Below are 15,158 nucleotides of genomic sequence, written 5' to 3'. Positions count from 1 at the left end.
AGAGAGAGAGAGAGAGAGAGAGATAGGGAGAAGGGTAAGAACATTTTACAATACAAAAAAATACTAAAGAGACAGATTTCTCGAAGTAAAACCACCAGTGGACGTAAACAGGAACGATACAGACAGAAAACTGCACCAGGATAAGCATCTTCTCAACACAGAGGAAACAGTCGAAGACAATGCAAAGATAGAAACATCAGACAGTTACATTCAAGTCACAACATAGGAATGTTTTAAGTGAGATTTTTGTCAGGCAGTTTTTATCATATCGACGGTTAATTGAGGGGTGAAATTAAAGAATGGTTTCACTTGAAGGGCGAGAAAGAGTGGATCAACAGTAATCTGGCATGGTGTCTACTAGAATAGCAAACAAAGAACCATTTTAGACATGTGACTTGTTTTTCAGCCATTCGTCAATAAGTGGCATTTGTTTGCGATTAGGTGATGACAAATAGGCAGAGATGCCATTTTGTAGATGAAAGGTGAAGGTGACTGTTTTTCTTTCTGAGCACGTTCATGACTGTTTAGAATTCTACAATGTGTTGTTCCAAGTAGGAAATCTGGAACTTTGACAGGATTTCAGACAACTGTAAGTTGCTGGAAAACCTTGTCGGGTTGGTTCTATAAAAAAATGTATAAGGGGCAAATCAGATCCATGCCATCTATCCCATTATCCTCGTAAATTAATGATGTGGTGTGCTTGGTCCCTAACAACAAAATACTGCAATTTCAAACTAAGTTGTGGTCATTACATGATCACTACAAAATATGAATAAAAACGTACAAACGAAAAGCTAAAATACCTGAGAATTTGAAATAAAGAAAAACATGAGATAAAGAAATTGAAAATATGAGACATTCTATCACTAACAAGACTATTCTTTGGTTTTTAATAGAATAAAACATGTCAATGATGAATTGAATGCTGTCGATGAATGCATGTGCCAACAACTAATAAATAGAAAAGTAGTATACAGTAATTATATAATACCAACAAGTATTGGTCGTTCATTTCAGCTAAGTTTTAGCACATTGATAAATAAGTGGCTGAAGGCAGTTCACAAGTACATAAACATCACAGGAAGTTCAATAAATGTGCTCTATAAATGACCTCAATGTTGTGGCTTTCATATGTCTAGGTTTAAACATTGTAGGCAATTGGCAGGAAAGTTTGAGAGCGTACTATGTAGCTAGGTTTTACGTCATGCTCATTTTTCTTCTCTATTTCACTGCTACTACATTAGTAAGGCCCCAGAATCACACCTGGCAGGTTTCTAACGGTTAATCTTGAATCTAACTAGCATCAACACTGGGCCGATATAAACAGTGGCAGTTTCACAAATACCATCGCCTAACTGCTTGGCACTTGTCTAGTGTACTCAACATTTATTGGTTTGCAAGCAAATATTATTATCCCAGATTGTGCATTGTTGACAAATGCTCAATAGCTAGCTAACTAGCTTGTTCACTCCCAAATAAAGGCTTCACAAGCTATCTGTTACCTAGCAATCTATAAGTTAGCTCGCTAGCTGCTATAATGCATTACATTTTTCCCTTTGATTACATGTTGGACTCTTTTTTCTGTACATGGCAGGCAAGATAGCTATTGACATTTACATGGTCATGTGTTGAATCTTTATCTACCTCAACACTTAAAAGGGATTTTCAAGCACAATTTCCTTACAGGAAGAGACGAACATCAAAGTCATTCTTTACACATACTAGTGACAAATTTGTCATTTGATGTCCATGATCCTATGAAGCCAGTGGCCTTATGGAATGTGTTAAATATTTGGAATGTTTGAAGCCAGTGGCCTTATGGATGTCCATGATCCTTGAAAGTTCATTTTGAAATGTTTGAAGCAGACGGTCCAGCTTAATTCATTTGAAATTAAGAAATTAAGAAATAGATTGAAAATTATGAAATTACTTTCAATAACTTTCAATAAATAATTCTGTGGTAGAACTAAAGCACAGCAACTTCTGGGGAAATGTACATGTTGATCTCTGGGATCAAAATGGATAACATTGACATGTATACAAACTCAGCGGAGGACAACTCTTTCCTATGGTGTATACATGCGTCTTAAGCTATTACTAATTACCTGTCTTGTCCTGCATTCTCACAATTTACCGGTATGTTAGAACCACAAACCAAATCCCACTGAGAGACAAGGACCCTCACCGGTTCAAATGCTGTCCGAACAAACCCCTTACGTTAAGCCAAACCTCCACCTCTTTCCCCACATCACATTTCAGACGGAGTTCGTATGCTTTGCCGTTACTAGTCAGACAGCGCTGTGTCTGTACACTGACACACAAAACGTATTAAGCTCAACACATAACAATGAAGTGTCTGTTTTTGCTGATTCAGGACTGCACTCCATTTCGTTAACAGGAAAACCTTGAACAATACTGTATATTGCACCATTGTCACTGTCTGTTCACATAAAGTGTGTTCACAACATAGTTGTGCTTGAGAAAATGATGAGTACATCTCGTTAAATCTATATTTACAGACATGGAAATAAGAAGAGTAAGCATCTGCGTCCAATTGCCCGGATTTGATTCCCACAAGTACTACTTTATAGGAGCGAAGCAGATAAAGTTAGCAACAAGACATACAACTCTATTGGTTTGTACTAAGCACAGGTACATCAGGAATGTTGCCAATGTTGTTTGGTTCATTGTTGAGCATTTTCATTTTTATCGTGGACATCCCTTGGAAGAACAGTTAGGATGTTTATGTCTAGCCTACTGTACATAGTAGTAGTGGTGTCATTGAAACAAAATTGAAAACCAGCGTTATTGCCTCAGTATTAATGTATTTCACTTAATCATAACAAATTAAATGGAATTTGCACATGTACTGTCCTCCAAAAAAATATATTAACTGCATACTTGAAAAACATTTCTTGTAGAATTCTTTCTGGTTCACCACATTTTTACTATTACCATTATTATAATTTATTTTACATTAGAACCTATGAATGTTTTGGGACGTAGAACCGTATATGGATGAAGTCTCAATGGAGAAGCAATAAACAGCTAAATTCAATCAAATTTGATATGATTTGGAGAATTTCTCAAAAGTTTAAATTATGGCTTAGACTTTTTAATATATTTTCTGATAACCACATATATTTATTTTAAACCAGAGGCTACAAACAAAAAGGGTGGATTGTGGTTGATCTCAGATCACATTCTAAGGCCTGGACACCTTGAAAACCTGACATCAAATTTGTCTTTAAGTTAATGTTTTGGATCTATGCAGATGCTACATAGGTCTCATAGTATCACCAATCAGTGGTCTTCCTTCCACATAAGACAATGTAACACAGATCATTTAAGTTAAGGACAAATATTATGGCATCTTGATTCAACCAGGGCTCTTAGAACAAGGATGTATGGGTGAAGGAGAAGGGTTGGTTAGGGTGGTGGTCTTGGTTATGTGTGTTGGAAGGTTAACAATCTAATATCGCCAACACTGTTACTTTTTATTGAACATATCCATAAGTGGACCAGGAAGGAATTTCATGACGGTGTCCATGATACTTTCCTCCTCCTCCTCCTCGTCTCCGCAGCCGGGTGGGACAGCCTTCTTTGGGCGGGTGAGACTCCCTTCTGCTGCCTGATCCAAAGCAGCCTGGGCCTCGGCTTCCTTCTCCTCCTTCTTCTTGATGCCGTACTGGAACAGAGAACAAACAAAGGCAGCCATTTTATGGAACAAATATAAACTTCACATCACACGTGCACTTTTGTACTTTCTATCAATTTTGTGGCGCTCTTCAGTCTTAATAGCGTTTTGTGCACCTCAATGTGACAATATAATACCCATAACAGTACAAGATGGTAGTTATGGTTGATTTTATGATAATTAAAAGGGGGGGGGGGTTAGTCTACCTTTTCTCCTTGCAATAGCCTCCCCTGGAATAAACCAAGTTTAGAGGGCTTTTTTGAATGCACAACCAAGATCTTGAGCTTGCAATGTACTTGTCTCGTTATGACCCGCCAAGATGCCTTATGCCAGTTACTTGGCAATGAGCCACCTGGCACTTAATCTGCCTCCTTGAATACCAACAATTTGCATAGTAATATAGAGACCTTGTGCCCCTCTCCATTCAAATCAAGTGGATTTGTTCTTGAATTAAAGTCATTATTTTAATACTAAGCTGAATATTGGCAGGAAAATCCTTTTAGTGTAAAATCATTTCAACAACTTCACTTGTCTTTCCTCCACATTCAATTCAGGTTGAAATCACATCATACTTCAAGTGATACATTTTGGGGGGGGAATTTTGTGTTCCTCTGGAGACATATCTCAATGGTTGTGTATGTACCCGTTATCGTTGCAAAATATCTCAACCTTCTTCTGTCTTTGATCAAGTAGTGTAAAACACATTATGGAAAGTGGAAATCATTTCCTCTTGCAGGACAATAAATAACAATTAATCAATACATTAACCAATCAATCACCATGCATTTAAATAATTTAGCAGACACTCTTATCAGAGCAATTAGGGTTAAGTGCCTTACACTAGGGCACATCGACAGATGTTTCACGTAGTCGGCTCAGGGACTTGAACCAGCAACCTTTCAGTTACTGGCCCAATGCTCTTAACCACTACGCTTCCAGCCCCCCGTGATTTTCCATATAAAATGATCTACAACAATAGCACCCATTATACTGCACAGTAGGAACAAAACAAGACTACTTTATCTGAGATCAGCCAAGTGAGCTTTCCACTATGCGAGGGAGGATTGGGCCTCTATTAGACCTCTGGCTAAGAGAGCTTCTGGTGAGTTACTGTCAGATGCTGAGGAGGGGAGTAGGGCCACAGTGAGGGACGACAGCCTACCTGACTGACTGATGGACCATCCTGGGGCACGGAAGCGGAAAATGAGTCGGACTCTCCTGTGACACTTTGCTGCTCTCCCAAGCAGAGAATGTGATTCTCAGCCAGTAAACATCTTAAAGGAGGATGGATCACGTGGCTTTAGCAGAGAGAGGACATAGTTTGTGAACTGGGACTCAGAAGGGGGCAAGGCAGGGAGTGCTCTCAGTACTAGAGGTCGACCGACTATGATTTTTCAACGCCGATACCGATTATTGGAGGACCCAAAAAAAAAAGCAGATACCGATTAATCGGTCGATAATTTTTTTCTTTATTTGTTATAATGACAATTACAACAATACTGAATGAACACTTATTTTAACTTAATACATCAATAAAATATATTTAGCCTCAAGTAAATAATGAAACATGTTCAATTTGGTTTAAATAATGCAAAAACAAAGTGTTGGAGAAGAAAGTAAAAGTGCAATATGTGCTATGTAAGAAAGCTAACGTTTCAGTTCCTTGCTCAGAACATGAGAACATATGAAAGCTGGTGGTTCCTTTTAACATGAGTCTTCAATATTCCCAGGTAAGAAGTTTTAGGTTGTAGTTATTATAGGAATTATAGGACTATTTCCCTCTATACTATTGTATTTCATTAACCTTTGACTATTGGATGTTCTTATAGGCACTTTAGTATTGCCAGTGTAACAGTATAGCTTCCATCCCTCTCCTCACTCCTCCCTGGGCTCGAACCAGCAACACAACGACAACAGCCAACATCGAAGCAGCGTTACCCATGCAGAGCAAGGGGAACAACTACTAGAAGGCTTAGAGTGAGTGACTTTTGAAACGCTATTAGCGCACGCTAACTAGCTAGCCATTTCACTTCGGTTACACCAGCCTCATCTCGGGAGTTGATAGGCTTGAAGTCATAAACAGCGCAATGCTTGACGCACAACGAAGAGCTGCTTGCAAAATGCACGAAAGTGCTGTTTGAATGAATGTTGACGTGCCTGCTTCTGCCTACCACCGCTCAGTCAGATACTTAGATACTTGTATGCTCAGTCAGATTATATGCAACGCAGGACATATCTAGTAATATCATAAACCATGTGTAGTTAACTACTGATTATGATTGATTGTTTTTTGTAAGATAAGTTTAATGCTAGCTAGCAACTTACCTTGGCTTACTGCATTTGCGTAACAGGCAGTCTCCTTGTGGAGTGCAACGAGAGAGAGGCGGGTCGTTATTGCGTTGGACTAGTTAACTGTATGGTTGCAAGATTGGTTCCCCGAGCTGACAAGGTGAAAATCTGTCATTCTGCCCCTGAACGAGGCAGTTAACCCACCATTCCTAGGCCGTCATTGAAAATAAGAATGTGTTCTTAACTGACTTGCCTAGTTAAATAAAAGGTATAAAAAAAATATATATGTATATAAATAATAAATTAAAAAAATTCATTAAAAAAAATTATAATAATAAAAATAAAAAAGACAAATCTTCACCCAAAAATACAGATTTGAAATTGGCCCTAATTAATCGGCCATTCCGATTAATCGGTCGACCTCTACTCAGTACTATCTAAGGCATATAGAAATGCTAATGCTAATTTAGTCACAATAACACAAATCAAAAGTGTGTAAGACATTCATTAAAATGCATCAGACTGGTATTGTGGAATATTCTAATCAAGTGAGAGACTTTGTTATTTCTTCAATAATCATCTTTATTCAATATCGATTAATTATTGCAATAGTGAGACTAGTCAACCGGCCGAGCAGCCTAACTCATAATGAAAAAATAAAGATCATATATAGGACCTAAAAATCCTTATTCAGGGCTGATTCCACCCCTCCCATAAGGCACCCTGGTCTATCTCCTGGTTATCTGCATGGGGTGTTGTTTTACCCACAACCTGGCTTCGTTTCCCAGATGCCAGGAAGATGAGACAATGAGGGATTGTTCTAAACTCTTCCAGGCTCTCTCTATCTCAGGTCACACACACCACATCTTGTCTATGGAATGCCAGCTTTAGGTTTTTATCACCAAGTCATTGTCAGCTCAAGCTATCTCTAGCAAAACCCATTTATTTGACCATACTCCCAGACTAACTGCAGGAAGCTAGAGTGGAAACCATCTCTTTATAGAAACACAAAATTAAACAGTACAGAAATGTCCTACTTTCTGTTAAGTGTATAATCGTTAACTATTAATATCAAACAAATCAGGTAAATACATCATTTTTCTAACACACTGGTCATATTTCATATTCCAATGTGAATTTGCTAATTGCTCATGAATCTTTCATGGCAGGCCTGCTCGAAAAAGCGTTCTTTCATCTTCGAGGCTTAAACAATGAAATAAGCTGACTCACTTGATTTTCCAAGACAATTCCTGACTGCTTTAACAAAACGGCACAATAGAGACGGCACAAGTTTGCTAGAAGTTACTGAAAGAGCCGTAGCATTTTGCTGACGCCAATAGTGTGGTTGTGCATGTTGGAGAAGATCAACAGAGATGTTACTGCATCTCAGTCACATCTTGAGTGACACATGGGGATGAATTCTTAATCCTGGTGAGATCAGCTAAGTGCCAGTGCCGCAAATAAGATGCTGCGTCTTTAGCCCCTCTCTTTGCATAGCAATTGATTGGCATTAAATAGGAAGTTGGTTATCTCACAGACGGTGATGATTCCACACATTACTCCACACTTACTGACAGTAACATCTACAGATTACATACAGTGAGGAAACCTTTAAGTCTGGTTTAAAGACTGATCACACCTATTGTGTTGGATGTTAATGGCCCAGTGCAGCCAAAAAACGTGAGTTTACAAAACAATAAGGACACCTGCTCTTTCCATGACATAGACTGACCAGGTGAATCCAGGTGAAAGCTATGATCCCTTTTTGATGTCACTTGTTAAATCCACTTCAATCAGTGTAGATGAAGGGGAGAAGACTGGTTAAAGAATGATTTTTAAGCCTTGAGACAATTGAGACATAGATTGTGTATGTGCTCCATTAACTTCTTGGATATAGGGGGCGCTCTTTTAATTTATGGATAAAAAAACGTTCCAGTTTTAAACAAGATATTTTGTCACGAAAAGATGCTCGACTATGCATATAATTGACAGCTTTGGAAAGATAACACTGTTTCCAAATCTGCAAAGATATTATCTGTGAGTGCCACAGAACTGACGCTACAGGCGAAACCAAGATGAAATTTCAAACAGGAAATGCCCCAGATTTTGAATGCGCTTTGTTCCAATGTCTCCTTATATGGCTGTGAATGCGCAAGGAATGAGCCTACACTTTCTGTCGTTTCCCCAAGGTGTCTGCAGCATTGTGACGTATTTGTAGGCATATCATTGGAAGATTGACCATAAGAGACTACATTTTCCTGGTGCTCCGGTTGGTGTCCTCCGTTGCAATTATTGTGTAATCTCCAGCTGCGTGTATTTTACTATTTGCTTCAGAGGAGAAACCAAACTGCCACGAATGACTTATCATCGAATAGATATGTGAAAAACACCTTGAGGATTGATTCTAAACAACGTTTTCCATGTTTCTGGTCGATATTATGGAGTTAATTTGGAAAAAAGTTCGGCGTTGTAATGACTGAATTTTCAGTTTTTTTTCTTAGCCAAACGTGATGAACAAAACGGAGCGATTTCTCCTACACAAATAATCTTTTTGGAAAAACTGAACATTTTCTTATCTAACTGAGAGTCTCCTCATTGAAAACATCCGAAGTTCTTCAAAGGTAAATGATTTTATTTGAATGCTTTTCTTGTTTTTGTGAAAATGTTGCCTGCTGAATGCTAGGCTTAATGATATGCTAGCTATCAATACTCTTACACAAATGCTTGTGTCGCTATGGTTGAAAAGCATATTTTGAAAATCTGAGATGACAGTGTTGTTAACAAAAGGCTATGCTTGTGAGCCATATATTTATTTTATTTAATTTGCAATTTTCATGAATAGTTAACATTGCGTTATGGTAATGAGCTTGAGGCTATAATTACGCTCCCGGATACGGGATTGCTCGACGCAACAGGTTAAGAGGGTGTATGGTATGATAACCCTCCTACTTTGTCTGCTGTATTCTTTCTCTCTGCTCTAGTTTTCCTTAATAAGATGTCGGTGGGCGGAGCTGGGAGTCTCGTCAGTGAAATGGGACACACCTGGGATCGGGTGAGGGTAAGCAACAACACATCTGCCACGCTGCTCATCAACACTGGGGCCCCTCAGGGGTGTGTGCTTAGTCCTTCCTATACTCCCTGTTCACCCACAACTGTGTGGCCAAGCACGACTCCAACACTATCAAGTTTGCTGACGACACAACAGTGGTAGGCCTGATCACTGACAATGATGAGACAGCCTATAGGGAGGAGGTCAGAAACATAGCAGCGTGATACTAGGACCACAACCTCTCTCAATGTGAGCAAGACAAGGGAGCTGATCGTGGACTATAGGAAAAGGAGGGCCGTACAAGCCCCCATTAACATCGACAGGACTGAAGTGGAGCGGGTCGAGAGTTTCAAGTCCCTTGGTGTCCACATCAGCAACAAACTATCATGGGCCAAACACACCAAGACATTTGTGTAGAGGGCACAACAACGCATTTTCCTCCTCAGGCGACTGAAAAGATTTGGCATGGGTCCCCAGATCCTCAAAGTTCTACAGCTGCACCTTCGAGAACATCCTGACCGGTTACATTACCGCCTGGTATGGCAACTGCTTGGCATCTGACCGTAAGACTGAGGGTAGTGCATACAGCCCAGTACATCACTGGGGCCAAGCTTCCTGACATCCAGGACCTATAGAATAGGCGGTGTCAGAGGAAGGCCTAAAACATTGTCAAAGACTCCAGTCACCCAAGTCATAGTGTTCTCTCTTCTACCACATGGCAAGTGGTACCGGAATGCCAAGTCTAGGACCAAAAAATCATATCAAATTTTATTTGTCACATAAACATGGTTAGCAGATGTTAATGTGAGTGTAGCGAAATGCTTGTGCTTCTAGTTCCGACAATGCAGTAATAACCAACAAGTAATCTAACTAACAATTCCAAAACTACTACCTTATACACACACAAGTGTAAGGGGATAAAGAATATGTACATAAAGATATATGATTGAGTGATTGTACAGAGCGGCATAGGCAAGATACAGTAGATGGTATCGAGTACAGTATATACATATGAGATGAGTATGTAAACAAAGTGGCATAGTTAAAGTGGCTAGTGATACATGTATTACATAAAGATGCAGTAGATGATAGAGTACAGTATATACGTATACATATGAGATGAATAATGTAGGGTATGTAAACATTATATCAGGTAGCATTGTTTAAAGTGGCTAGTGATATATTTTACATCATTTCCCATCAATTCCCATTATTAAAGTGGCTGGAGTTGAGTCAGTGTGTTGGCAGCAGCCACTCAATGTTAGTGGTGGCTGTTTAACAGTCTGATGACCTTGAGATAGAAGCTGTTTTTCAGTCTCTCGGTCCCAGCTTTGATGCACCTGTACTGACCTCACCTTCTGGATGATAGCAGGGTGAACAGGCAGTGGCTCGGGTGGTTGTTGTCCTTGATGAACTTTATGGCCTTCCTGTGACATCGGGTGGTGTAGGTGTCCTGGAGGGCAGGTAGTTTGCCCCCGGTGATGCGTTGTGCAGACCTCACTACCCTCTGGAGTGCCTTACAGTTGTGGGCGAAGCAGTTGCCATACCAGGCGGTGATACAGCCCGCCAGGATGCTCTCAATTGTGCATCTGTAGAAGTTTGTGAGTGCTGAATTTCTTCAGCCTCCTGAGGTTGAAGAGGCTATTAGTCAGGTTGTTGTACCAGTTAGGTTTCGTGAGTTGGTGTTGAAGACTTCCCAGGACAATGCTCCTGGACATCTGGGCATGAGCAAAACCTACAATAGCATACTTAGACATTTCTTTTGGTCTAAGTTAAAGAGGGATGTTTCTACATTCATCAACCTGTCAATTAACGGGTAAACTAATCAAGCTATTAAGCCGGTACCGCTGTATCCTATTCCCATAGTCAGCCGGCCTTTTGAGTATCTGATTGTTCACTGTATTGGCCCTTTGCCTCGCTCTAAGAATGGTAGTAGTTACCTGTTCACTGTGATGTGTTAGACCACTAGGTTTCCTGCTGTCTCTGGTCTATCACGATTAAGTTCATGCTAAAAGCTTTGACTCAGTTTATCTCGCTGTTTGGAATCCAAAAGGATATTCAGATGGTCTGTTTAGTCAAGTTCTCCAACAGCTCCATATTAAACACAATTTGGTTAGGGCCTATCACACGCAGAGTCAAGGAGTGCTGGAGCGCCCTTATGTCTTTGAAAGCTTATTGTACAGAGATGTATAAGGATTGGGAGGAGGGGTTGCCATGATTAGGTTTCACAGGTTTAATTACAAATGACCTAGTGTTTGGAGATGGTGTGCACTGACTTCTGGCAGTGGTCTGTGATGACTGGGGTTCACCCAGGCCACCTCAGTCCCTGTTGTCTTATGTGTGTGTGGTTTCCGGCAGTGCCTGTGCACCGCTGGTGGGATGGCTGAAGAGGACTGTCATCTTCACAGGTGAGGATGAAAGGAATATTTTGGGTTTGTGTCTCATTGGAAGGTGAAACTTTGCCCCAGTCTGAGGTCCTGGGCACTCTGGAGCAGGTTTTCATCAAAGATCTCTCTGTACTTTGTTCCATTCCTCTTTGCCTCGATCCTGACTAGTCTCCCAGTCACTGCCGCTGGAAAACATCCCCACAGCATGATGCTGACACCACCATGCTTCACCGTAGGGTTTCCTCCAGACGTGACGCTTGGCATTAATGCCAAATAGATCAATCTTGGTTTCATCAGAACAGAGAATCTTGTTTCTCATGGTCTGAGAGTCTTTAGGTGCCTTTTGGCAAACTCCAAGTGGGCTGTCATGTGTCTTTTACTAAGTAGTGACTTCAGTCTGGCCACTCTACCATAAAGGCCTGATTCGTGGAGTGCTGCAGAGATGGTTGTTCTTCTGGAAGGTTCTCCCATCTCAACAGAGGAACTCTAGAGCTCTGTCAGTGACCATCAGATTATTGGTCAGGGAGGCCAAGGCCCTTCTCCCCCAAGTGGCCAGCTCTAGAAAGAATGGAGGCCACTGTGTTTTTGGCGACCTTCAATGCTGGATAAATGTTTTTGAACCCTTCCCCAGATCTGTGCTTCAACACAGTCCTGTCTCGGAGCTATACAGACCATTCCTTCGACCTCATGGCCTTGTTTTTTTCTGTCAACTGTGGGACCAACTGCCTTTCCAAATCATGTCCAATCAATTGAATTTACCACAGGTAGACTAAAATCAAGTTGTAAAAACAGCTCAAGGATCAATGGAAACAGGATGCACCCGAGCTCAATGTCCAGTCTCATAGCAAAGGGTCTGAATACTTATGTAAATAAGATATTTCTGTTTATTTTTTATAAATTAACAAACATTTCTAAACCTGTTTTCACTTTGTCATTATGGGGTATTGTGTGTAGATTTGCATTTTATTGAATCCATTTTAGAATAAGGCTGTAATGTAACAATGTGGAACATGTCAAGAGGTCTACATACTTTCCGAATGCCTTGTATAGAGTTTCTACAGAGAAACAAGGGTTGTGACGACTCTCCCATTCATTCTGTCTACCGTATTCTTTCTCTCTGCTCTTGTTTTCCCCCCCATACATCAAGGAGACTCTCTCCACGCAGACACACTGTTGTTTTTGTTGTGACATTTTGGGGCTTCTTTGTTCATTTGTTTTGGCACCTCTCAACACCCCTCATTATCCCCATCTATGCATGCATCCACTACACACACCACTGTTACTTGTATATAGTTTACTTTGTGTAATAAATATATTTAGGTTATTTATTTATCTCCATCTTTTCTCTGTCTTTGTTATGGTCTACGAGCCGGTTTGTAACAATGGGCAAGACTAAAGATTTAAGTGCTTTTGAATTGGGTAGGTACTGGACGCACTGGTTTGTGTCAAGAACTGCAATACTGCTGGGTTTTTCATGAGCAATAGTTTCCCGTGTGTATCAATAATGGTCCACCACCCAAAGGACATCCAGCCAACTTGACACAACTGTGGGAAGCATTGGAGTCAACATGGGCCAGCATCCCTGTGGAACGCTTTTGACACCTTTGAGTCCATGCCACGACAAATCGAGGATGTTCTGAGGGCAAAAGTGGGGGTGCAACTCAATATTAGGAAGGTGTCCTTCATGTTTTGCACATTCAGTGTATATTTTCACACTATGAGGTTGTAATAATACTGTGAAATTGTTAAAATGATAATGCCTGAAATTGATGCCTGTTTTTGGTGGGATAGAGTTTTGGCCTGCCTGGTGATAGTATTTTAACTACTTTGGAGGTATGAAACAAACAGACAATCATATCAGTCCAAAATATCAAATTCCCAGTTTATGCTGCAAAACCAACTTTATAAGAGGTTTAAATATAGGTTATATTTGAACCATGTACATTAAGGCATTGTTGGCAGAATAGATGGATGCAGTTAAATGCATGATTACTATAATTCGCCATAATACATTTCTTGGTAGTCCAAGAAATATTGCTATCAGGTTGTAAATCGCCGCTGGCCTGGTACATTGCTTGCTCCCTCCACCCATTTGGCATGCACTGTTCAGTTTTATTGACTCAATTTTTAAAACAAAAAGGGACGACTAAGGCTGGAAATGTCAATACAATCAAACTAGCAAGGGCAATGAACACAAGTCTGTCATAACGTGGCTAATAAGCTAATGCACATGTGTCAAACAAGGCCAGTGGGCTGTATAGGACACACAAACGAGTATAACTGAGTCAACGGTTGAGTCATCTACTTTATGAAATTACAGCCTGGTGCGCTCGCATTGGTGAATTCAACTTCAATTGCACTGCTTCCATGTGTCCCGTTTACAGCGCGCAGCGGAGGGAAAGTGTACAGACACACGCCACAGTCCGAGCTCGGCTCCTAAAATGTTGCAGTCTGTCTTCGTATTTTAAAGCTTGACAATTAATCATCTAAAAACTAAACCTGCAACAAAACACCATGCAAAGGAGAAACACGGAGGCCTATTACAGCAACAATTGATCAGTAGTCTAGGCTGGCCGCACCCGAGCAGGGCAAAAAAATTAAACTAGTTTTAAGTTTAAATGTTGCAACAATCTTGCTACGTTTTTGTTATTTGGAGTTATTACATACTTTTTGATTAGAGTTGCAGCATATTATGCACATCTGCAAACATAGCAGCAAAGGCTGGACAAATATAATTTATATTGTATTTTAATGTTAAAATGCTATATACAGACGTTATAAAGGGCCATTGGGTTTGCAGTTGCATGTAAAAAAATAAATCATCAAATAAGTTATGTCAATATGGCCCTTGCGCTGATTGAGTTTGACACCCCTGGGATAGCATATCTATTTATTTAGCAAGCTAAAAACACCAGGCATAACATTACTTCGCTAGCTGCTGGGATGATGTCATATAATTTTGCAGTTGCTACAGCTAGAGATGCAAGTGTCATGGTTAGCTAGCATGAAATGTGAATCGCTTTACTACTGTAGCTAGCTTGCTATACTGAACTTGAACGGTATCCACAGTTAGCATATCTCTTAGTTGTCAATCAAATGTATTTGACATCGATCAAATGGGCAGGCAAGTTCCCATTCAGTTGTCAAAAGGTGGGTTGAGACAAGCATGCTTTGGCAGGCAAGCTGCAGAAGGACGAGCAGTCTACTATTCCCCATTGTTTATCTGCAATTTTGACGGTCAACTAGATAAAAAAAAAAGGTTTGAGGGTTTAAATAATGTTCCCTCGTTCGATTTTAGCCAATCTTGCTCTGGCTAACATTATTTGTTGATCTTGTTGTTATTGTTGATGTGCATACGCAAACGAGGGACAGAGAGCCTACCTTTTTATTGGTTGTTTGATGAATAGGACTCCCGTGGTGTTTACGTATTTGCAGAAATCCATTCAGGTGTATTTTGTGGCCTTTGGCGAATGCGTTCTAATGATCTAAACTCACCCTGTTGCTACTGCCTGTAAACACAGTCCAGTTCAAAGTGAGTTATGGGGCGGCAGGTAAACTAGTGGTTAGAGCTTTGGCCTAGGAACCGAAAGGTTGTAAGATCGAATCCCCAACAAGGTAAAAATATGTCGTTCTGCCCCCGAACAAGGCATTTAACCCACTGTTCCTAGGCCGTCATTGAAAATAAGAATTTGTTCTTAACTGACTTGCCTGGTTAAATAAATGGCCAGTGTACCAA

The 15,158-nt window shown here is 40.3% G+C and overlaps 1 protein-coding gene across 2 annotated transcripts in view; it reads right to left on the bottom strand.

Moving 5' to 3' along the window:
• Positions 1-1,855: 1,855 nt before the first annotated feature.
• The window catches only part of LOC123993456 (complexin-1-like), a 55,683-nt gene continuing 42,380 nt past the window's right edge, over positions 1,856-15,158 (bottom strand). For both annotated transcript variants that reach the window (XM_046295626.1, XM_046295625.1), the window contains exon 4: positions 1,856-3,688. In XM_046295626.1, the coding sequence (XP_046151582.1) occupies positions 3,491-3,688 (198 nt within the window). In that variant the 3' untranslated portion in view covers positions 1,856-3,490. The remainder of the gene's footprint in view (positions 3,689-15,158) is intronic.

The sequence above is a fragment of the Oncorhynchus gorbuscha genome, linkage group LG13 (assembly GCF_021184085.1).
Source record: "Oncorhynchus gorbuscha isolate QuinsamMale2020 ecotype Even-year linkage group LG13, OgorEven_v1.0, whole genome shotgun sequence".
Classification (NCBI taxonomy): domain Eukaryota; kingdom Metazoa; phylum Chordata; class Actinopteri; order Salmoniformes; family Salmonidae; genus Oncorhynchus; species Oncorhynchus gorbuscha.
Note: the sequence above shows the minus strand (reverse complement) of the source record. Positions and strands in the feature narration are given on the sequence as shown.